The sequence below is a fragment of the Amborella trichopoda genome, chromosome 8 (assembly GCF_054954075.1).
Source record: "Amborella trichopoda isolate Santa Cruz 75 chromosome 8, AtrichopodaSantaCruz75HAP2 v2.0, whole genome shotgun sequence".
NCBI lineage: Eukaryota > Viridiplantae > Streptophyta > Magnoliopsida > Amborellales > Amborellaceae > Amborella > Amborella trichopoda.
Genome location: NC_142343.1, coordinates 41,753,494 through 41,778,151, shown reverse-complemented (window position 1 = coordinate 41,778,151; position 24,658 = coordinate 41,753,494). Strand labels below are relative to the sequence as shown.

At 34.1% G+C, this 24,658-nt stretch overlaps 2 protein-coding genes across 15 annotated transcripts; both read left to right on the top strand.

Moving 5' to 3' along the window:
* The first annotated feature begins 248 nt into the window (after positions 1 to 248).
* Positions 249 to 2,686, top strand: LOC18433595 (LOB domain-containing protein 15). Its single transcript, XM_006843678.4, has 3 exons — positions 249 to 371; positions 675 to 918; positions 1,899 to 2,686. The coding sequence occupies exons 1-3, from the start codon at positions 358 to 360 to the stop codon at positions 2,286 to 2,288; spliced, it is 648 nt and encodes a 215-aa protein (XP_006843741.2). The 5' UTR covers positions 249 to 357; the 3' UTR covers positions 2,289 to 2,686.
* Positions 2,687 to 16,221: 13,535 nt separating this feature from the next.
* LOC18433594 (SNF1-related protein kinase catalytic subunit alpha KIN10) lies at positions 16,222 to 22,081 on the top strand. Of its 14 annotated transcripts, none has more exons than XR_016061745.1 (10): positions 16,222 to 16,359; positions 16,689 to 16,762; positions 17,753 to 17,939; positions 18,357 to 18,541; positions 18,788 to 18,964; positions 19,245 to 19,376; positions 19,504 to 19,713; positions 20,849 to 20,916; positions 21,094 to 21,252; positions 21,386 to 21,854. XR_016061745.1 is itself a non-coding variant. In XM_088875052.1 (10 exons), exons 3-10 carry the CDS (start codon positions 17,756 to 17,758, stop codon positions 22,025 to 22,027), a joined length of 1,407 nt encoding a protein of 468 aa, XP_088731178.1. In that variant the 5' UTR covers positions 16,222 to 16,359; positions 16,689 to 16,762; positions 17,753 to 17,755; the 3' UTR covers positions 22,028 to 22,081. The 14 variants fall into 14 exon arrangements, 11 of the variants coding, with proteins under 11 accessions (XP_088731178.1, XP_088731184.1, XP_020522498.1 ...); XM_088875052.1 differs by having other exon boundaries at positions 20,849 to 20,953; positions 21,773 to 22,081; XM_088875058.1 differs by having other exon boundaries at positions 18,788 to 19,039; positions 20,849 to 20,953; positions 21,773 to 22,081.
* The last annotated feature ends 2,577 nt before the right edge of the window (positions 22,082 to 24,658 follow it).

Sequence of the window (24,658 nt, the reverse complement as noted above, 5' to 3'; positions counted from 1 at the left end):
CTAAACCATATCTATCTCTCTCATCATTTTCTCTCTCTATCTCAACCATGCTATACCGCCATCAGCCCTCTCTCCCTCTCTCTCTCTACAACAACTATTAAACACCGATGTCACCCTCTGAAGCATCTCTTTCGCGTCCTTTCTTCTTCATTGCCACAACCTTATTATTTTAAGGAGAAAAGCTTAAGCCCCACTTCGCCCCCAATTAATACCGTGCCTTTTAAGCTCTCCTTCCTTACTGTATCTTCACATCCCCCATCACTCTCTTCCCCCTTTCTTGTTTCTCTCTCTTCAACACCATCCCTGCCCTCAAGCAAACTCTTCAACCTTTGCAGCTCCATCGCCAGGCATGCCTGAATGTCCAGAGACAGGTAAATCCATTACCCCTCCCTGAAAGAGAGAGAGAAAGAGAGAGAGAAAGAGAGAGAGAGAGAGAGAGAGATCCAAAATTAGGGTTCTTCTAGCTAGTAAAATTTTATAGAGAGAGAGAAACCCACCACTTCATGATCACAACATAACCCAACATGAAACCACCTACATGAAAATCTTGTGTTTTTTATTCTTTTCCTTTCTTTTATTTTTTTTTTTTTTCGAGAAAGGGGATGGTTGGGTTTCTATTTCTTGAGTAAATGATGCATCATAGTTGGTGGTTTATGTGCGTCTGTGATTTTTAGAGAGAGATTGGATGAGATAGGGAAGAAGTTAAAGAGAGAGACAGATGATAGGATGGGGAGGAGAAGCCCATTGCTGGCGCCTGGGGCTTTAAACACCATAACGCCATGCGCTGCGTGCAAGTTGCTGAGAAGGAGGTGCGCACAAGAGTGCCCTTTCTCGCCCTACTTCTCACCACATGAGCCTCACAAGTTTGCCTCCGTTCACAAAGTCTTTGGTGCAAGCAATGTCTCTAAAATGCTCATGGTAAGCACCACAAACTCATCACACAGAGAGAGAAAGAGATAGTGAGAGAGGGAGCTTAAAGCTTCATACAAGCCTTGTTTTTTTGTTTTTTTGGGGGGGTTGGGAGGGAGGGAGATAGAGAGAGAGATCACTTCTTTTCTTTATCATTGTTCTTTTTCCTTCCATTACAGAGGTGAAAGAGAAACCTAATTAAACTTCTCTATATATTTAATTTGTGAATATAAATATTCTTTTTTCCATAAAATTTTCTTATAGATAAGAATTATTCTGAATCCAAGCATATCATTGGCTCTTTATTCTTGATCCCATTTCAAACTGTTACAAAAGAATGGCCCCCCAAAAATGTCAATGGCAACTGCCAAAGATAAGAAAAGAAAGATCCCAAATTTGGCTATTGCTTACCAATTGGATCCAAAAGCTTTCCATAGAAGTTGCTAAACCGACACTTTGGATTCTCTATCCTTATTCATGAATGTCCTTAAATTCACCTTTAAGAAAAGGAAACATGATCAATATCCATTCAAACTTAATATTTTAAAACAAATATATATCCACTCAAAATTTCTGTTTTCTCCAGTTTATGCATCCCACAATCTCACTGACTTTAAAGGCAAACCTTTCCTATCAAAATATTCAAAAGAAATAGAAGTTATCCATGACAAATAAATTGTATCATTTTTATGTTTCTCCATTGGATTTCATTTCTGTGTTCCCCTTCTCTCTCCTCTACATTGCATATCCTACTATCTCACTAAGATTTTGGGAAGAAGGCTATCCCATCAAAAGAACCAATTCTTCTAAAACAAAAAACAAAAATTTAAAAAGTACCAATGGCAATAAAATGGGAGATTTTTTTTTTTACTCCACTATTTCATTCAATTATGGCATATCAACAAATAATAACAAAATTTACAGTAAGTTGATTATGTTGATGAGAGATAAAGTCTTATTATCTCTCTAAATTTGAAATGTAATTGTAGGAGGTGCCTGAGCAACAAAGGGCAGATGCAGCAAATAGCCTTGTGTATGAAGCCAATGTGAGGCTTAGAGATCCAGTCTATGGGTGCATGGGAGCCATAAGTGCACTACAACAACAAGTGCAATCACTTCAAGCTGAGCTCAATGCAGTGAGAGCTGAAATATTGAGATACAAATATAGAGAGAGTCAAGGAATTTTACAGTCAGTTTCTCACTCTACTCTACTTGCCAATGCGGGCCACACGCCACCACCTCCTCCTCTGCCTCCACCGCCAACACAAGTTTCAAGGCCACCGATCTCTGTAGCTGTTTCGACATCGGCTGTTTATATGCCGGCTTCTAGTTCTGATTTTAGCTCCATTTCGAATGATAATGCTTCTTATTTCGGGTAATTTACGATTATTAACTACAGGAAAAAAAAAAAAAAGAGAGAGAAAGAAAGGAAACAAGCATTTTTCTTGGCTATATGAATAAGAGAGAGGCCTTTGATCTTCTCTGTCATCTTCTCTTCTTCCTATTCAAAAGAAAAAAAGAAAGAAATGCTCTTGTAATTTCTATAAGCATTTATCTCTCTCTCTCTCTCTCTCTCTCTCTCTCTCTCTCTCTCTCTCTCTCTCTTCCTCATGGGTGTAGGGGTTGGTCAAGTGTGAAGATTTGGGATCAGCATTAATTGATAGACATGTTTCAGTGGCTTGATTTGGAGTTGCACCATTCAATACAAGTCACTTGGGCGTGTAAAATTGAAATAAATCTTGTAATTTAAGCAAAACAAAAACCAGCCATTTTCTTCTTTGCTTGTTTTGCATTTATCAGAATTATATCATGAGCCAGGAAAACTGAAAATCTAGCTGCACAGAGCCATATTCTCTTCTTTCTTCCTCCTGTTCTTTCATGATTTGAGTCTGAAAAACTGGAGAGAGAGAGAGAGAGCGATGATGATGATACGCAGGAAAATAGTGAGATTTAGAGAGAGAGAGAGAGATGGTGATAATGATATGCAGGAAAATAGAGGGATTTGGATACAAATATCTGCCCAGTGCAATTGCAACATGGAAGGTTGAGGCTCAAGTAAGCTTTCAAGAAGAAGCCATGGAGAAAAATTTTAGGAGTTGATTGAGCAGGTTTAAGTGAGTACGCACTTTGTTTAGCATTGCTTTGAACATATGTTATATAATGTCATCATTTTCTTTCTTCATATGCACATCATCCGATACTGTTGTTATTATTATTGTTATTATTATTACTATTATTATTATTCAAATTGTGTGCAGGACTATCATTATTGCTACTACCATATAACTATTTGCGCTACAAATAAGAGAGCACTATTATTACTATTCTAAAAGTGTCTCCTACTTATAATATTTACCATTATTAGCTATTTTGCATCAGTATCATATCTTTTTCCCTGCTAAATACTACATTTTTCTTTTCTTCTCCAAATCATGTATATTTCCCTATAATTTCATTATGACATCCAAAACTATGTGGGCACTCTCTAATATTTCTTATTCATAATCCTAACATTATTTCTTTCGTTTTCTTTGAGTTGGTGGGCTCATTTGGTGGGGTTTCAAACCCCCAATTATATATGTACAAAAAATAGGAAATAGGTTTACTTTCATTTAACTACCAAGAGGTCCATTCTTGATATTCCCAAAAGGATCTAGGTTTTCATTTTCATTTTCAAGGTTTAAATATTTTCCTCATTAAAAAAGGAACTAAAAAACAAGCAACCTTGTATGGTAGTCCTCCCCCTTGAGCCTAGAAAGTTCTTAGAATAAACTAAAATGATAAAATAACAATAATATAAAACCAATAAAATTATACCAATAAATAGAATATAGAAACTTTGGGAATTGAATGAAGAAAATATATCCGTTGGCTGGTCAATGATCCTGCCAGCTTGTTTAGGGCTTGAAATTAGGGTTTCCTTGGCGTGTGGAATTCTCCATGAGGGTGCACAAAACATATAAAAAATCATGGGGAACTGTAGGGTTCACTATCCCTATACCATTTTTGCTTTTCTTTAGAAATCTTTTTAGGGTTTTTAAGGATGTGATGGCATTTGGTCTACCATCGTGGTTGCTTCAAAAATTCGCATCCCTCATGTGATGGGCTTTGTCTCTTTACCCACCTTCCCCCACTTAAATACAAAACCCTAATTCAGGGATAAATCTTGACCGTACACTTAGTGGGAGTCTGGAGTTTGGTAGGCCATAGGAAATACATTTTAGGGTTTGGCTTTTGAACTGGGATTTTGTATCAATTTCAGGATTTGGTGGCATATGCAACCATAGACTTTCCAAAACCGGTGAGTTTTGGTGGGGCCTCGGATGAAAGAAATTTGTGTTAGTTATTTTTTAAATTAGGGTTTTCTTATTGAAGGTTCAGCATCTTCCATGATCTCTTCAATTATTTGTTTACTTGTTTACTTTTTGGCATAATAAAAGTTTTGACTTCGTATGAATCTCATTTCATAGTTACTAGCCCGATCTAACTGTCGATCGGTACCTAGGCTGGTTTGGTCTAAGAAAAATATAAATTTGGTTGAGCACTAATCAAAATCAATGTATGATCAATTTTAGCCCATCAGAAAAATTAGTTTTGACCAGTTAAACTAGGTAAACAATATTATGAAATTTTTTATTGTATTTTGTATTTTTTAACTATATTATAATTTCTCTCTGTTTTTCTTAAAATTCGGTTCAAATGATTAGACTGGTGGTCATACCGATTTTGACTGGACCAAACCTCTTACTGATTCGATAGTCGATTTAATTCTAATAAGATTGCCCTAGACATTTTTGTATTTGGGGAGGGGAATATGAGATATTGGGGATTTATTCTCCAGAAGGCATAATATAATCTCAACACTTCGTTTCACAGGTCAAGGGTTTGTTCTGTTTTTTTTATCCTTTTACTTGTTAGAGGATTTAACATCAATGCACGTTGTGTTAGGAGCAGAAGCGTGAGTTCATTAAATTGTCAAAACTTGGGGAGAAATAAAGTATTAGAGGGGTGATGTGATCACGAGGCCCTATTCTATTTGTATTTGTATTTGTATTTGTATATGGGTTGTATCGAGTTGAGGATTTGCATGTGATATGGGGAGTCCCAAGTACCATTTTCTTCTTAAAATAAGATATGAAGATTGGGGTTTGTAAGTGGAGAGTGGGTGCGACTTCCCCGAGGGGTAGCTTCAATTGAAGGAAATTTGTGGACGTGCAAAGGGGTAGATGTCACTTTTCATAAGGATTGCGTCACATACTGTGTGCCCCAAAGTTGGTGCTCCTTTTCTCTCTCTACACTCTCTTGCTCCCCAATTTCTCTCTCTCTCTCTCTCTCTACACTATGTGCACCCTCATCTCTCTCTCTATGTGTGTGTTTGTTTCACCAATTGACACTGTGTTTTCCCCAAAGTCGGTGCTCCCTTTCTCTCTCTACAATGTTTGGTCCCCAATCTCTCTCTCTCTATGTTTGCTCCCCAACCTATACAATGTGCGTTCTTGTAAATTAGTCTCTCTCTACGTGTGTGTGTTTGTTTCTGCAATTAACTCTGTGTTCCCCAAAGTTGGTCCGCTCTCTCGACACTCTGCGTTTTCCCAAAGGTGATTCTCTCTCTCCCTCGTTTTCTCTCTCTATTTTTCTCTCTCTCTCTCGTTTTCTCTCTCTATTTTTCTCTCTCTCTCCATGTGTGTTTGTATGTGTTCATCCTGCATGTTCATATGCGTACATGCTCATGCATGGTCAAATATTTTATTTTGACCATGGGCACACGCATTCATCTGCATGTGCGCGCATCCTTCGTTTGACATTAAGAACCATCCCCCCTCTCTCTCTCTCGGTCTCTCTCTCTGGGTCTCTACGTGCGAGTGTGTGCATGAATGTGTAATGTGAGCTTTCACGCGTATATGCACGCATCATTTACGCGTGTGCCACTGTCATGTCTGAGCATATTTGTATCTTTGACCATTAGCTCATCCACTTGACGCAACTATATACACACTTGTATTTTTGTTTGACAAGTTTTTCTTTTGTTTTTTTTGGGTGCTTTTGTGAAAAGATTACGAATATTATTACGGATATTCATAAGGAGAAAGTTTATATAAGATTGTAATTTTATTTGTAGAAGTAAAGTTGCAGTAATCTACATTATTTATTTTATTTTGTTAGTGTAGATCGAATATTGTTTTAAAAGACATGTCATACATTAATATTATTTTAAAAGATAAGTTAAATCTACACCGTCTAAATAAAATGGATGGTGTTGAGTATCGCAACCTTGTTTGTACAAATAAGGTTGCAACATTATACAAACGCATCTATCAAATAAAGTTACTAAGAGTTTACATCAACAAAAATTCTAACACATGAAGATTATCCATGGCAATCTATGCTTAGCTAAGGAGTCTGCCAAATCATTAGCCTCTCTATAAACATATCAAAAAGACACATCAATAAATCCATTATATGCATCCAAAACTGCAGTCTCTACGTTGGCTTGGACTCCTTTTTGTACCTATTAACTACATTTAAAGAGTCACCTTCAATAATGTAATAACCTCCACATTATCTCTACACTTAAAAGTTTTAGACTATGTAAAAGAGCAGGAATGTTAGGAAAAGGGCTGGGTCATGGTAGTAGCATCCCCACACCCAATTACCATATCGTGGTATCCATTCTTACCGCTGACACCCCCAATTAACACCTTCATAATATAAGTCCCTAATCTATCGAAAAAATTAGGTAGGGCTTTGTCTTCCCCACTGAATTACCCAAAAATAAAAAGAAAAAAGAGCAAGAATGCAGAAAGTTTTGCCTGATTTGGTTGACAAAAGATTGATACAACACAAAACATTCACAAAAATAAGATTGATATATTCGCATAACATGCCAAAGATCATTTTTTTTTCTATAAAAAAGTTCAAATACGGTGTCAAACATATATCATTAGAAATAAGGCGCATTTAAAAAACTACTGAAAAATGTTGTTTTGATATTGAAAAACATCTATCTGATCATTTTGATCTTGAGATAGATATATAGATATGAAGAAAAATAAAAGGATTTCAAGTCTAAGAGTAATGCATTTTGTAACGCAATATCCAAACCATCTATTTCTTAAGATTTTAGTGTTTATAAATCTGCTCAATCTTCATCATTTTAAAATCTTTCAATTCTATCGTTAGAGGTGAAAATAATTTTTCAGACCATCATGAGGGTTTTCGATGCCAAAATTACATTTTTCATAATGATTTGGCGGTGCACCCTTTGATTGTTTAAAATTGGTGCCCTATACAAACCGCACTCTCTTTCCTATAAATGGTAGGAAAATGGTGAAAAGGAGCGGGTTCCTTAAATGTTAACAAAGAAATAGCAAATTATATTTGTCATGTAATATGGAGAAAATGATGAGGGTAGGTTCGCTTGGTCTATCAGGACCACTGTTGGAAAAACCAGGCTACTAACCACTAATTGCCCACCAGAACCGGCCGGTTTTGGTTTTGGGTGGTTTTGATGATCGACCGGTATTTAAAATAAAATTCAAAAAAATGTATATAAATTCCCAAAAATAAAGAATTTAGTTTGCAATGCATTTTTTAATATTCTTTACATTATAGTAAAGATTACAAATTGTTTTGGTAATTAATACTCACTTTTATATTTTTTTCGTCTTTTTCAGAAAATTATAAAAATACTCCTAAGAAAAAATCGATTCTTTAAAATCCATATTTTTCATTAATTTCAACTTCATTTGAATGTGTTTTTTTTTAATCACTCTTTATATACTTTTCATATTTTAGATTTTTTTTTTGTATCTTTTTTATTTTTTTCAACACTTTTTTGGCAGCCGAGGACTTACCCAATTAAAACGGTTGAATCTATCGGTTTACCAGTTAGGCCGATTAAACCACTTCCAGGCCCATATCTGGTTAATCATTCCAGTTTGATTTTGCGAACCCTGATCAGGACAAACATCTTGACTTCTATTGGATGAATTCACTGTAGGTGTACGTTTGGTTTGTGGGAAATCTCAAGCACGGAGAGAGATTTCCTGTCAGATCATTGTTTTCTCATGTTTGATTCATACAAAAGTACACCACCTATGGGAAAGGGATTTCTCAAATAGCATCCATCCAATATCAAAATTGGGAAATGGATTTCATACCTAATATGATATGGAATTGCATGCCCATGGCCGGATCTTACAAATGGGATGTGTCTTGTGGAGATTGATTTTTGTCAAACCAAACGTGTACCCCGTTATCGCATTCACTCTTATTTGTTGCCATATCAATGTTTCGTGGTTTTTGCATCTCTAAAATGAATATTTGGGAAGAAATATACAATTTTCACACAGGTGATGCAAGGATGATATTGGGTAAATTCTAGAAAATGCTATTTTAATATTTCACACAGTTGATGCCTACACAAGGATGAATTCACTGTAGGTGTACGTTTGGTTTGTGAGAAATCTCAAGCAAGGAGAGATATTTCCTGTCAGAGTTTGCTCATGTTTGATTCATAGAAAAGCACACCACCTATGGGAAAGGGATTTCTCAAATAGCATCCCTCTAGTATCAAAATTGGGATATGAATTTCATACCTAGTATGATATGGAACTGCACGCCCATGGCCGGATCTTCCTAATGGGCTCTGTCTTATGGAGATTGATTTTTGTCAAACCAAACGTACCCCGTTAACGCATTCACTCGATTTGTTGCCATATCAATGTTTCGTGGTTTTTGCATCTCTAAAATGAATCTTCGGGAAGAAATATACAATTTTCACACATGTGATGCCTACACAAGGATGATATTGGCTAAATTCTAGAAAATGCTATTTTAATATATATATATATATATATATATATATATATATATATATATATATATATATATATATATATATAGAAGAAAAAGTTGGGGTTAGCCCATTAGCTCATATGAGCATATGAGCCCAATGGCTCAGATTGAATATGGGCTGATCTGAGCTGGTGGGCTAACCCCAAAAAAGCTGAGTTAGCCCACTAGCTCATATGAACATATGAGCCCAACGGCCCAGATTGAATCTGGGCCGATCACAGATGTCTGATAGTTCTTAAATTTTTTTTTTTTTCTACAAATTCAAATCACTTGAAATTTTAGGTACGTTTTCTTCTCATCAATGGCACCTAATAAAAATATAAAAAAATAATCCGCAAAAAAACAATTGACCAAAATACCTTTGAAATTTTACAGGGGTATTTTGATCAACTTTTTCATGTAAAATATTTTTTATATATTTTTTAAAGATTCACCTATTTTTATGTAGACACACTCTAAATTTCAGATCAATCTGATTTATAGAAAAAATTAAAATTCAAACACTACCAAACATTCAGGATCGTCAGATCGGCCCAGATTCAATCTGGGCCATTGGCATTTTACTGTAGCAATACGCTTTTGGGCTGACATGATCTTTTCTTGATATATATATATATATATATATATATATATATATATATATATATATATATATATATATATATATATATATATATATATATATATATAGGTTTATCTAAAGTTAACAACCCCTCAAAATATAAAAGTTCAAGTTAGAAGAGGTTGTGATGGGTGTATTTATCAAAACTATCATTATTTTTTTATTAAAAAATTATTTAAATAGGTAACTTTACCATTAAAGAATGGCAAATTTGAAATTTTTACAAAAGTAGAATCGCATTTTGAAAGTTAGCGACTTGGAACTTTATTTGTAGAGTGTCTTTATCTTTTAGTTAAAATTTCAATTTTATCCCTTATGGAGATGACAAAAATACTCTTTATCTAGTAGTAATATTTATAAATTTGCCCCACAAAAGTAACTTTTTAAAAAAAAATAAACAACAAAATTAATAAGTCCACCCTTCACTATTCTCTCTATCTTGAATCTTTGTATGAATCTTTGTAATTTGAAAAGTTGTGAAGTTTAGAATTATATATATATATATATATATATACGGAATCAAGATTGCCAGTAACATAGAGTATATTAAAGGACCCAACCTGATTAATTCTCAGTTTGCCAGGCAGTAACGCAGTTAAGATACTTGGGTTTCATTTGGGAAGGCCTTATAATCTATTTATTTTGGGAAATTTTTAAAATACATGTAATTTATCAATTATTTTATATTTTAACCTTTTTCAACTATTGGAACTTTAGATCATAAAGGGAGCAATTAAAGGGAAAAAAAAAATTTATTGAGGTTAATCTATGGAATTTATTGAGGTTAATCTATGGATTGAAGAAGTTACAACCCCAATATTTGAGGTCCTAAAATTAAAGGTGCGGTTTGTATAGAGCCGAGGCTCTAAACAATCAAATTAGAACCTACCTTTAAATAGTATCAAGAAATGTGGTTTTAATATTGACAATCTTTGTGATAGCTTTAATATAATTTTTATCTCTAATTATAAAATTTAAATCTTTAAAAAAGTGTAAATCAAGTATATCTATAAAACTTGAAAATCTTGAAAATTGATGGTCCAAAAATGCGTTACAAATGCACTATTTTCAAAACTTGAAATTTATTTTTTCTCATGTCCATGTACCTTGATGTCGAGATGATCAACATGACGATATTTGGGCATCAAAACAACATCTTCTAGTGAAATTTTTGAGGTAGGCTCTAATTTGATTGTTTGGAGTCTCATCTCTATATAAACTTTTCCCTAAAATTAATCCCAGACAAGGTTTTACTTAGGGAATAAATGGACAGTATACTCCCACATAAGTATTTGATCCGATCAAGGAGAGTTTGGCGGCAAATCATGTTAGTCTCAGTTGCATTCCCTTGAGTGTGTATATATATATCTATATAAACTAAAATATATTGGGATTATATACAATGAAACCATTTACTTTTGATACAAGATGGTCACAACTACTTATAACCATCTGATGTGAAGTTTGAAAGCTTGGATGTATCAAAAAGTTTGAGAAAAATTATTTTGAAGTTTGAGTTTGGTCAATAGAATAATTGCAGCCACCCAATTTCACATCCAAGGGTCAAGATTTGTGTCTCACCTTGTACCAAAGGTAAATAGTCTCATTCTATATTTTTTCAAATATTTTTATTTATTTAACTGAAAATGGTCATATTTATTTGATCAGAGTAAAATCCCATTAGCTCAGTACAGATATTCAACGAATCATTGAGGCTAGAGGCAAATGTTGTCAATGAATTGCGTGGTCAGGAAATGACCTAAGTCGGCATTTTCTTCTCTAGTGTTAAAGGACCCATGAGTCCTCACGTCTTAGAACATGGAAAGGTAGTGACCTATATTCTAAGGTAGGATGGTCTAAGGCCTTAAACATTAAGTGCTTAGGGCCTCAACTGCTTAAAGGAGCAGTCGTGGATAAGCCCTTGAGAGTATGTGTAAGCCCTTGGCTAAGGATCCATAAAAATTACACCCTTTTCCCTACCTAATGTACCAATCATTATCACAATAATGACCAAAGATCGGAACCGAACATCTGATATCGCTTTAGGATTGTTTTCCACTACAAGTTAAATGTGATTCCTCCTTACTACTGCAGGTTATACGTGGCAATTGCACGTGCTTCGTGGCAATTGCACGTGCTTCATTCCATAACTGCTAATTGCAAATCTAGATTTTCAAACCTTTTTTTTTTTTTTTGGCCTATTTGCCATGAGGCTAATACCTTGATTGATATATTTTAAAAAAAAGCTACAACTTTTTTAGATGTTATTATTCGGTGACACTAAGCCTCCAAACTTAACATTAAAATATTTTATTGTAATTTTTTTTATCTTTTAATTATAAAAAATGAGGACCTTTTTCAACTTACCCATATATATATATATATATATATATATATATATATAGCAATGATTTCATACAACTGTTGTATAGTAATATGATGCAACAACCTTAAAAAACTATCTTATGACTATTTGTTTGATCCAAATTTTGAAATATACACTTTTATCATTCTAATGAATAATTACAAAAAAAGAAAAAATTGAAAACACAACCTAAAAAGTATTTTTTTAACCCAATTAACATAGGCTGTTCATTTTGGTGTGATGCTTAGATCTAGGTCTTCGAAGGATTTTTTCTTTCCCAATTTTTTTGGATGGATTTATTATCATTAGATGAATAATATTAAAAATAAAAAAAAATGATTTTGAGTTTATAAAGGCTAAGATCTTAAAATTCACAAAATGAATGGTCTAAATTCGTTTTTGGAATGGACTCATTTTGACCATATCTAAGGTTCAAATTGAACTTTTTTTTGGGTGATTATTGAGATGAAGAGAGTGTGTATACAAAATTTGAGATCATACAAATACCACAAACGTAGTTTTCTAGAAATGTCGTTGCATTGTACTATGATACAACCGATGCATGGATCATTGCTCTTATATATATATATATATATATATATATATATATATATATATATTCCACAACCGAAACACAATCCGCTCACTAATTGGCTGTCATTCCAAATCTTATCTCTGAAGGTGTGCAGCTTGTCCACATAAACATCCATCCAAATATGTAATTTGACCAACGTTTCTATATTCGTTGGGAAATATGAACCATTCATTTGTTTTTATGATTTAAATCTAGTAAAAGTACATAAACTAAAAGGATTCACAAGCAAAACGATTGTTAGATAAATTGCATCTTTCAGAAGTATATGGGGTGATAGCATTCCGAAAATCCGCTTGGATCATTTCCAAAAAAAGGAACTAGACACAAAGAACATAGTTTGTGTTATATGTTACATGGATGTTGGAATTAGAATTATGATAATTTACTAAATTTAAACTGCAGTGTTTAATTATTTAATGTTAGAATTTTTACATTAAGTTTTAGAAAAGTTATTTCTTATTTTTTACTATGTTTTCATGTGTTGCTTGATGCTTTTCTAATTTTAAATGAGATTTTTGAGATTTAATTAAACTATCTATTTTTTACTACTGAAAAAAAAATCGACCACTATCTATTATTCCACTCTTAACTGCCTTTCACCAGTTCAGTTCAGTCCTGATAGCACTAGTATACATTATATGTTTATGCTGCTAGGCCGTTTCTCATATGCCACATGTTGTACTGCACTCATAATTGGTGTAGCTGATCCTAAATAATTGAAAAAAAATGATGATGATGATAAACACTACAAAATGCTTTAATTTTTAATGGATTTTGTATTATTGGACTAATGAACAAATGCGTCTTGTATGTTGCGACGGTTTTTGGGTGTAAATGTTTGTTGCATTGGGAACAGGTACCCCACTTTTCTCTTCCAAAATCATTAATACATCAAATAGATGGCCAAAAGCATCCACTCCTAAGTCGCGCGACAAGGCAAAAAATCTTACCATCATCTACATTTTTGTCTTATTTTTGAGAAAGGATCTTCTAACTAAATAAGTGGAAAATTTATTCTCTAAAACAGAGCCATCCTAACCCCTAATCATCTCTCTCCTGCAAACAACATGTCCTCCCTCTCTCATGATTCGTCTCTCATTGGTGTTTCCTAGAAATCTTTTCGTAGGGAGCCAAACGACCTTGATTATCTTATTTTTAGGGCACATTTGTTTTGGGTTAAAATATTTTTGAAGAAATATTTTTATGTGAAAGAATTCTTTCATGTGGTTAGATATAAGAATATTTTCATATCAATAGATCTCAGTATATCTTTCATACCGATCGACAGCTAATTATCGTGAAAATATTCTCACACCTAATTACATGAGGTGATTTTTTCACGTGAAAATATTTATTCCAAAAAATATTTTCGCGAAAAATATTTTCGCGAACCAAACATGCCCTTGCATCATCTACTATTCTTTATAGTTATGTGGTAGGCTGCAGTTTTATCACAACTTTCAAGCGCTTCAACGTTTTTTATCCATATTGAGAGCCGAAATAGAAGACCAATTGGGTCGCTGATGAATTGCAGAGAGCACATTTATTTTTGTTTAACCAAAATCCATTTTCTCTTAATCTTTTAGCTTCATCATGGGGGCTGATATTTTATCAAATTTTTTAAGTGCCTCAATGTTTTTATTCATGACAAAAGCTAAAATTGTGGACCAGGCCTACGGTGAAATAAATAAAGCAGACACGTGCATACGCATGCACAACATGTTCATCCACATGATGAGGACGAAGAGACTAGAACATAAAGATTGAATGATTTTGCCTCTTTTCAATGTAAAATCGATCCAAAGAGATGCTAATTTGATTCTAACTATAATTTACTTTGTTTTTATCACTTTTCCTTATGTACTAGGTTTGTTTTCTCATATTTGTTTTATTGAAGGTTCCAAACATCTAAATGTTGAAATACACCAAATAAAGCCACCACCCATGGACCCCATTGGCCTTAATCACATAAGGTTCGTGCCCAATACAAGGCAAAGCCATCAAACCTAGCAAGGTGACTCCTAGGAGTTCACATTGAAAGAGCACAATGAGACAAGAGCCCGTTAGATACCATCCCGAAAGAGGGAAAAAAGTAAAAAAATAAAAAATTTCAAAGTAGGAAGAACTTAGGATATGGATTGGGGTCGTGCTGGTAGCATCCCACCATATCTAGTCACTGCATTGCGGTTTTCATTTCTACCACTAACACCACTCGATTAGCACCTTCAAAAGTCTAACTCTTAACCTATTTATAAAAACGTGTAGGCCTGTCTTCGCCATTGAATTACCTCCAAAAAATAAAAGGTACGAAGAACTTGGGAAAGGGGTTGAGGTTGCGGTGGTGGTACCCCACCCCCCCCTGCCCCCCACCTTAGTCACCGCGTTGTGATTTCATTCCCAATGACATTAACCCCCTAAAAACTTAAAAATGGGTAGGAGCATGGCTTGTTTTTCAATTTTACATTCAATAGTCAAGATTAAATGTGACAACTTTGTACCAAAGATAAATGGTATTATTGTATAAGTTTTCTATAGTTTTATGGTGCAATAAACAAAAAATAATAATAAACTATTGTGAATTAAAAACATTGATTAGAATGTTGCTTAATATTTCACGACTATTATCCTCAAATTCATATTCAAAATATTTTTATTATTTTTATTTAATTTGTTATATAAAAATGCATCTACATCCCAATTTTAAAATAAATATTATTAAGTAAAAATAAAAAATAAAATGAATTTATGGCTGTTGGGTGAAGTTATGTCCAATCAGAACCGTTGAAGGGTGCTTGTGCACGTCCACTGCTTGTGGACATTTTACCATCCCACCATCGAAATAGCTCTCCCTTTTTAGGATTCCAAATTCTAGAAGGGTAAATTTGGGTTTTTTTTTTAATAAAAATGCTTGAAGAAGTATTTGAATGACTAATTATTGATAAATTGACCGATTTTACCACCATATGAATTTGATATGTGGTTAATGAATTTCCGAGGTAGTTTGAGCATTTTAATATTATTTTTCTAAAACTTAATTGGCCTTGAGTATAAAGATAATCTAAAATTTTAGGGAAATCTACTCTAGTACCCCTTATAATTAGTGGTATTAAAAAATGTCCTCTATAGTTTAAATTTTACGCTCACATCCATTTTTTCATGTTTAATTTTTTTTCAAAATACTCCCAATTCATAACTATTAGTACGGAAGCATTTATCTATTAATAAAATTTCCGAAAAAGAAAAAAACACATGAAAAAAATGTGATCAGAAAAATTAAAAGGAAAGGTTTATATAAGGTATCAACTATAAACAATCAAAATAAGAGGCACCTTCAAACTTTTTGAAATATGTAATTTTGGTAGCCATAAATTCTTATGATGGTCTGAAAATTTATTTTTATATCTAATTATAAAATTTAAAAATAAAAAATGACGCAAATCAGATGAGATATATTAACACTAACCAATCTGAAAAATAGACAATCCAGAAAATTACTTGCAAGATACACAATTGTCAGAATCCAAAATTCCTTTCTTTTCCCTATCCATGCATGCTCACCTTGAGGGTGCTTGAGCATCAAAACAACTTTTTTTTTTTTTTTTTTTTATGGGTTTTTGAGGTATAATTTTTTTTCAAATTTAAAATAAATGCAGTTTCAGTACGGAGACCAATTTTCAAGGGCTGAGATTGTAAGGTATATTAGCGTAAATTTCCCAAAACAATAAGATGAAAAAGAAGCCCGATAGGCGCGAAACCATGTCATGATGATGGTCCGGCGAGACCAGCAAAGCCTTTTGCCCATTCATATAGGGAACTTCGCTTAAACCTGCCCCTTGCGCCCCCGTCCGCGCGTCTCTCTCTCTCTCTACAGTTTCAGAGTTCATTTGTCTTCGAAGACGTTTTTCCTCTCTCTCTAAATCTCCCTGCTAAAAAACCTAACATATTTCTTGGGTGTTTTCTCTGTAAATATGCAACTCTTCTTCACATAGACAGACTACAACATCGTTACAGGTACGACGTTAGATTACACTTTGCAGGTTCTATGCTTTCTCTCTCTACCTTGTTTCTATCTCTTCTTGCTATCTCATCGTTTATGTCTCCCTCTTTCATCTTTCTCTCTCATCCTTTATGATGCTATCTCTCTCTCTTCTTGTGTGTTTGTTTATTAAGGGCAGGTTTTCTCCTAGAATTAAGCATTCCTTTGGTGTCTGTTCTCTTTTCTTTGGTCTTCCTTCTCTGATCGTTTCTCTTTTCTTTTGTCTATCTTCTTTATCTTTCATCTTTTACTTCAATTGTGAAATTTCAGAATTTTGTTAATGTCCTCGGGAAAATTCTTGCAGGGTTTCGTTCCGATAATTGTTTGGGGGTTGTGTGTGGCTTTTTGGGGTTTGTAATGTGAGGCTTGAGAGAGAAAGTGAGTCCTCTGTTCTCTTTCACTGTAACATATTCATATTATTAAGCTACTCTCTGAATTTCCTTCTATATCTGTATTCCTGGGTTTAGCGTTTAACGACATTGTGCTCATATACTGGTAATTGCATAATGTCTTTCACATAGTGTGCTTATTCGGTAACACTATTCTTTCTTATTGCATCTTTCTTCTACCCTTTGTTTATCCGGTCTTTTCATCTTCTTCCTTTCTCTCTCATGTATTAATTGAATTGGGTAATTTAGCTTTCTATATATTTGTGCCCCTCTTAATTGAAATCGGACTCGAACTTTTGCATTGATTTCTGGGGGCTGAATATGAAACGGGGCTATCTCTGATTCAAAAGGTTCAGGGTATCTATCCTCATTTCAAGTGGTTTTCATCTTTTGTATTGCCTTCTTCATTGAAATATGGGTATAGGGGCATCACCTCCTTGTTACATTGTTCTACACAAACCCACCAACTAATTAAACAAAGAAAATGGACCTTTAATCACATATCCTCCTCTTACTTTTTGGAAATACTTTACAGAATGAAATTAGCAATTACCAATTTTAGTGGGTGGAAGCGAGAGCTCAGCAAATTTCTGGGTACATTAATGTAATACCGAAACAAGGTCTCTATTTTGCCATGATCTTGCATCTATTTTCAATGTAAAACATCCAACTATCATATAAGTTCTAATTTGACAAGGGTTCATGAGGGTACATTCTTATTAGCATGGGAGGAGCTGTATTGGTGTCTGTACGTATAATCGGAATAGCTCTTCACTCAGTAATCTGAAAAACAGTGTTTCACGCTTGCTGTTAGAAAATGACTTAGTTGGATTTGTTTGCATCCATCAGTGTAGCTTTTTCTCTGTTTTTAAGTGAGTTAAGATGTTTAGTGGTACGATTAAATCAGGCCTCTACTGGATTTACGCATATATACCATTTTTATTTAACTTTCTTCTAAGTCCTTTTACTTCTTTGGCAGAGAATGGAAGGGCCAACTGGGGAACAGGGTTTCAAAATGAGATTAGGAGATTATAAGATTGGACAGACAATTGGCTGCGGATCTTTTGCTACAGTAAGACTTGCAGAGCATATCCCAACAGGGCTCAAAGTTGCTATCAAGATGTACAAGCGTTCAAAAGTAAAAGGAATGCGAATGGAAGATAAAGGTAATCATTCAAGTCTTCAACCGTCTATAAAGCATTGGTTGCAATAGATATGGTAAATGAAAATTGATCATCATATAAAATTGGTGAACTTCATCTATATTTGTGTATTTCCTTAACCAACTAACCTTTCAAGTTGTGTAAATTTCATAATTCTCTAGTAGCTATTGTTGCTTTTTCATTGTTTACCTTGCTATTCTAACTAATTTGTTCCACTAGTCTACACACATTCTGTATTGACCGCTGTTCTTCTTTTGCTAGTTCAGTGGTAGGATTCAAACTAGGACATGTTGTTGCAATGATCAACATCTTGACCAATCAAGCCCAAGCCCAAATCTTTTGAGCACTATTTCTGATTGTTGTCATACTTGAGAGTTGAGATTGAACTGTTCTCTAAAGTAGGATTTCTCGTTTTTGCAGTGACACGAGAAATCAAGATATTGAGATTATTAAAGCATCCATGCATTACACATCTCTATGAGGTTATAGAAACAGAATCAAAGATATATATTATCATGGAGTATCTTGAGCATGGGGAGTTATTTGATTATCTCGTAAGGAAGGGTAGACTGCATGAAGGTGAAGCTCGTTTTTTCTTTCAGCAGGTAACTTGCTATATATTTATTAGATGATCTTGATTTTTCTCCCTTCAATGAATAAACTTTGAGTATGGAAATCAATAACATGAAATGCTCGGAAGTTGTTCTTAAGATCTTATTTGCCCTGGGCTTCCTTACAGTTTGAAGGTCAAAAATAAAAAAAGAATGTTCGTTTACATTTTCTTGGGAACAAAAAAAATGCGATAAAGGCTAAATGCTTCTTTTATTCGGTGTCTATTTGTTTATGAACAGGTTGTCTCAGGTTTGTTATATTGCCACATGAACATGGTGATTCATCGAGACCTTAAGCTTGAGAATCTCCTTTTGGATTCTAAATATAATGTGAAGATTGCAGACTTTGGCCTAAGCAATATTATGATTGATGGCCATTTCTTAAAGACAAGTTGCGGGAGTTATGCGGCCCCGGAGGTATTGTTTCTTACTAGCAACTAAAAGGATTTCCAGGAGTGGTTGGTGCTGTAAATGTGTGTGTGCATGCATATGGTATGTATGTTTAAATGTGTATGCATATTTTATTCATATCAAAGATTCTTAACGGGCAGTAGTGTATCTATCCTGGTCATCCATGTGAAATAGTGACATAAGCCAGAGCAACCAACTACTTTAACATTAAATAATGAGTTAATTTCATGTTGATACCCTGATAATGGTTGATTTCATGTTGATACCCTGCATATATGTTTTGTAGGTTATCTCAGGTAACTCAAATGTTGGGCCTGAGGTCGATGTGTGGGGCTGTGGTGTTGCTTTGTACACCTTGCTTTGTGGTTCTCTTCCTTTTGATGATGAAAATACTGCCATTTTGTACAAGAAAATAAAGGTACAGCAATTTCCTCTATTTGCATTTAGATTTTTCTTGTATTATCGCTGTATCAACTATGTTAATATATTTGTAGAACAAAATACATGGGAAAGCCTGAATTAGCTGTATTCTCCTTGTTTATCAGGCAGGGGAATATACGATTCCAAGTCATTTGTCATCTGAAGCAAAGAATTTGATTCAAAGAATGCTTGAGGTGGAACCATTAAGGCGGATAACAATTCCAGAAATCCTTTGTCATCCTTGGTTTGATCCTCATCATCCACATTCTATTATTGTAACTTCACTACACACGACAAAACGGGCAAGAAAGGCTGACTTTGGCTTTCTAGTACAAGTATCCTTTCTTTTTTGTTGTATTCCTTTTTGCAAGGATGTCTTTGTCATCCATTTTAAATAAATAAGCAATGGCTTTTTTATCTTCTTAAAGAGAACCAGCAAGTCTTTTTATATTTGATCATTTGATGGCCTTGATTATCAAAATCAGATGGAGTTATTGTATCTGTCATATTTTTTCATGTGTTCCTTTCTTGTTACTACTTGCGTTATATATCATTCTTAAATGGCCATTTGCATGAGTTGTTGGCTGAAATCCTTGGAAAGGTTTCTCATCCTAGTAATTATCGATGCTTTCATGAGCTACAACCCCTCTAGTTAGCTTTGTCTTCCTTAAATAAAGATCTATAGCTGATTAGAAGATAGTCATCCTTATTAAGGTCCAAATAATCTCATGGAAACTTATAGGCACATATCCAATCTAATCGCACCAACCTTGTTCGTATTCATAGAAGACCCAACTTCATTTGGGCCTTTATCTCTCTGGACGATCCATATAGATCACTTCCTCAAAACGAGCTGGCCATCACCTGTCACCATAATATATGGATAAGTTTCGTGGTGTTGTTATATCTGTCACACCATTTATAATGTGAATGGAATAGCGTCAAATCCAGTTTTGATTGCTCTGAGCATAGTAGTGTTGATTTTGAGTTGCTCCATGGGACTTAGATCTGGTGTTCTATTGAATCTATCAGTTCTCTTCAAGTATCCACCCAATTGGTTTGAAAGAGAACGTATGAATAATGATCAAAATAACATTGTGTGTATGGTGTACACCGAGGAGGTCTTGTAATGTGTTCTGATCCCTAAATGAATCCGTTCTAATTTTTCTTTCAATTTCTGAATTCATAACAATTGACAGATTCTTAGTTACAAAACAACTGCTGAAAACACATGGTAACCTTCAAGAAATACAGAGAAGGGGCCCTCTTCAATGAGTGTATTTTTCTCATTATCTTTAGATAATAATTTGTCCTAATATACATGTGAGAAGGCTAAATGTGGCTTCCACATGAGATTTATATGGTTTCTGTGGTTAACTTTCTTTTAGACTAATATAAATACATTGAATACCTATTTATGAAGAAACGGCAGGTAGACGATACATGCTTTCAAGTTGGTTTTTTTTCCAGGCATCGGATTTCCCTTTCATACACCAGAATGAAACTAAGGCTTCAGTGGCATGGCACCATAGAGAAAAGTTAGTGTCTGAGAGTAAATGGGCATGTGGGTTTGAGGTTAAATTTACACTAACTTTTCCCATTCATTTTATATGGTTCATCTTTCAGAAATGACTATTCTCTTGGGCCAACATGATGATTGTTAACTTTTTCTGTTGTGTGATTATTGAGAAATGAAAATCTCTATGTTTGTGCAGACTGAAACTCCTCCTAGTGAGATATTAGCTAAGGTTTCGAGAGCTATGCAGGAGTTGAACGTGGATTCAAAAACGATTGGTCCTTATAACTTTAGATGTAGATGGTACCTTGAAAGTCCACATAAGAGTCCTCTCTACATGATCAAGTTTGAAGTGCAGGTCTCTCTCTCTCTCTCTCTCTCTCTCTCTCCACACACACACTTTTTCTATATAAGTAAGAATATCTTTTGTTGTTCATTTTGTAATAGCATCATTTACATAAGATTGGAAATGGTCCTTGAATTTGTGGCAGCTTTACCGGACTAAAGAAAGGAAATACATTATTGATGTACTAAGGATCCAGGGGCCTGAGTTTCTCTTCCTTGATCTATGCGCCAATTTATTTACAAAACTCCAGGTTCACTGATGTGACGTGTTTCTTTTCTGCCTCCCATTTGTGCTTGTGGTGCAAATCAAGAGGCAGAGTATTGATTCTGCTGTAGAGAAGGCCCACTGACTCCTCGTGCTTGTCTATGGAGAGAGAGAACCAATATCAACAACTGTATATATGCAATGTAATATGGGAATGCCAAACTTTGGCACTCGACTCTAGCTGATCATATATAAGAGAGAGAGAGAGAGAGAGTTTTAGTTGCTCACCAGTGTCTAAAATTGTAAAAGTAATACAAATTTGTTGCAGTGTGACACATACATTGGTGATGCATTATGGCGCAAACTGTCATTCTCGTGTTCGTCCCGAATGTACCGGAAGTGTTGCAGCCCCTCTCTCTTGCTCACTACATCTAAACTATATGGATCTGATTTTTGTGCGGGCACTGACGTACCAAAAGTGGTGCCGCCTGTATACTATATTCCATCCTATGCAACTGATCGGCTCAGATTGCACTTGAAAATCATGACATGGAATTTTTTGGTACAATTTGCACTAATTTGACTCTTTATATTAATTTTGCTTTAATTTCTATTGATAATTATTTTGTTTCTTCAATCACTTGGCTTCTTGTCGTGACTTCTTGTGCTATGGTTCCTAGCATATAGACTAAATGCGATCTCCTAATCGGCGGCCTAAATCCTTATTTGTTAATTAATAATCTTTTTTATAGCGTGCTAGAGCACACTATACAGTTCACTCCCTCACTAGGAGATTTTTTTTGGATATGAGATTTTGGGATCTTGTTTAGATCACCAGATGGATAATTTCAAAAAGGAAAAAATAAAAAAGACTTCTTAAACACTTCAGGATATCATTTTAGGACACGGTTTTGGTGAGTCAGCCATCTCACCTATTACCGTGCGGTCCATTATCTATCTAACCTCCATCTCTAAGATGGATGTTAAAAAATGTTACATCCACTAAAAGTTACAATGGATAGTGAAGAACGGAATTCAAAAAATAACTTTAATACTTTCTTTTTCAAAAAAAATCCAAATTTACATCATTGTCATGGTTGAGATTATTGAACTCTAAAACATTGGATCTAAAAAACGTCTTTGAGATATATTTTGTAGGGAGACCAACAGGAATAGTGTGAGTTGGCCGATTCACCAAATCCCATGTTTTATTATACATCTAAATTTTCTTCGGGGTTCTCTTGAATTTATCGTGGCTTGTATTGGGCACCCACGGTGCAAGTCACTCCAATGATATTAAGGATGTACCAGACTGTTTGGTTTTAGGGCTGTCAACAAGCCGGCCCCGCCTTTGGGCCTTTTGGGACAACCTTGGACCACGCATTTGGGCTCATGTCCGGGCTAACATTGTCCGGGCTCGGCCTAACATTGTCCAGGCTGGATTTTTTCAGGGTAGGCTCGGCTTAACATTGTCCGGGCTAATATTTTCAGGGTAGGCTCGGCCTAACATTGTCCAGGCTCGATTTTTTACATAGCAACATGGATCTTTCCAGAGCTTAATTTATGAAAATTTTGTAATGGACAAGATATGGTAACTGTAATCGTGGTTATATGTTAAGAGATTGTATACAATGAGATCATTTATCTTTGATACAAGGTGGTCACACTTACTTACAACCATCCAATGTGATATTTGATAGTTTAGATGTGTCATAAAGTTCGAGATATTTTTTTTTTAAGTTTGAGTTTGGTCAATAGAATAATTGTAGCCACCCAATTCCACATCCAATGATCAAGATTAATGTGACAATCTGGTATCGAAGGTAAATATTCTCACTCTATACTTCCCCATATATGTTAATATTACTCATATGAGTTAATTGGATTGTCTTCTCTCTCTCTTTTTCTTTTTCTTTTTTTTTTTTTTTTTTTTTTTTTTTTTTTTTTTTTTTTTTTTTTTTTTGAGTGTGTGTTAATAACACACGTCCAAATGTGTAGAATGTCTATATACTTTTGTGTTTGATAAGACAAGAGTAACCCCAACTTTTTTATCTTTTCACCTATTTGGGTTGAAACCATAGTTAGCAAATTGGGGACGCTCAATAAATCAGTTCACCATAAAATCAAAACCAAATCATTTTTATTTTAAAAAGTTGGATGAAAAAATTGGGTAAACAATATGGCTCGACAAAAATACTTCATATAAAGATATCGCTAATATATCGGATTAGGCTAAAAAATCAGTGTAAGAAAATTAGATAAATTTATAATATTATAAATTTTGAAATTCTAAAAAATAAAAATTATGCCAAAGCCATCAATAACTAATTTATCTATAAAAACTTTACTAGACTTATATAATTAAGTCAATTAATTCAAGTGCCTCCTAACTCTCATCCAATCATCTAATATTAAATACATAATTAACTAGTATATACCAAAAAAAAATGTACCACATAAATGTACTCATTAAATACTTTAAAAAAATCACACCTACTTATTACATACCAAAAACAAATAGACTATATAAATTTATTCATTAAATACTTTAACTATGGTATGGTGACAAATATACAATATAAATTTATTCATTAAATACTTCAACATTGCACCTAGTTGGTAGGTACAAAAAAAAATACACGATCTTTGTTTTCTCATTATAATGATTTAACTATAGTATTTTTATAAAGAGCAATGATCCAATGCAATGGTTGTATTATAGTATTAATGCAACGGCACTTCTAGAAAATCATGTTTGTGGTATTTGTATGACCCTAAATTTTGCTCACACACTCTCTTCATCTCAATAATCAATCCCCGCAAAAAAAAAAAGTTCAATTTCAACCCTAGATATACTCAAAATGAGTCCCTTCCAAAAACGAATCTAGACCATTCATTTTGTGAATTTCAAGATCTTAGCCTTTATAAACTCAAAGTAATTTTTTTATTTTTAACATTGTTCATCTAATAATAATAAATCCATCCAAAAAAAATTGAAAATGAAAAATCCTTCTAAGGCCTAGATCTAAGCACTTTACCGAAATGAACGGACTATATTAATTGGGCTAAAAGAATATTTTCTAGGTTGTGTTTTCAATTTTTAGGTTGTGTTTTCAATTTTTTCTCTTTTTTGTGATTGTTCATTAGAATGAAAAGAGTGTATAATTCAAAATTTGGATCAAACAAATTGCCATAAAGATGATCTTTTAAGATT

Excerpts from the sequence above, each read along its gene's own strand:
- LOC18433595 (XM_006843678.4), top strand. Across the intron at positions 919-1,898 it reads ATGTCTCTAAAATGCTCATG|GAGGTGCCTGAGCAACAAAG; the intron begins GTAAGCACCACA and ends ATGTAATTGTAG.
- LOC18433594 (XM_088875051.1), top strand. The coding sequence starts at position 17,756 with ATGGAAGGGCCAACTGGGGAACAGGGTTTCAAAATGAGATTAGGAGAT. Across the intron at positions 19,714-20,848 it reads ACTTTGGCTTTCTAGTACAA|GCATCGGATTTCCCTTTCAT; the intron begins GTATCCTTTCTT and ends TTTTTTTTCCAG. Across the intron at positions 20,954-21,093 it reads AATGGGCATGTGGGTTTGAG|ACTGAAACTCCTCCTAGTGA; the intron begins GTTAAATTTACA and ends ATGTTTGTGCAG.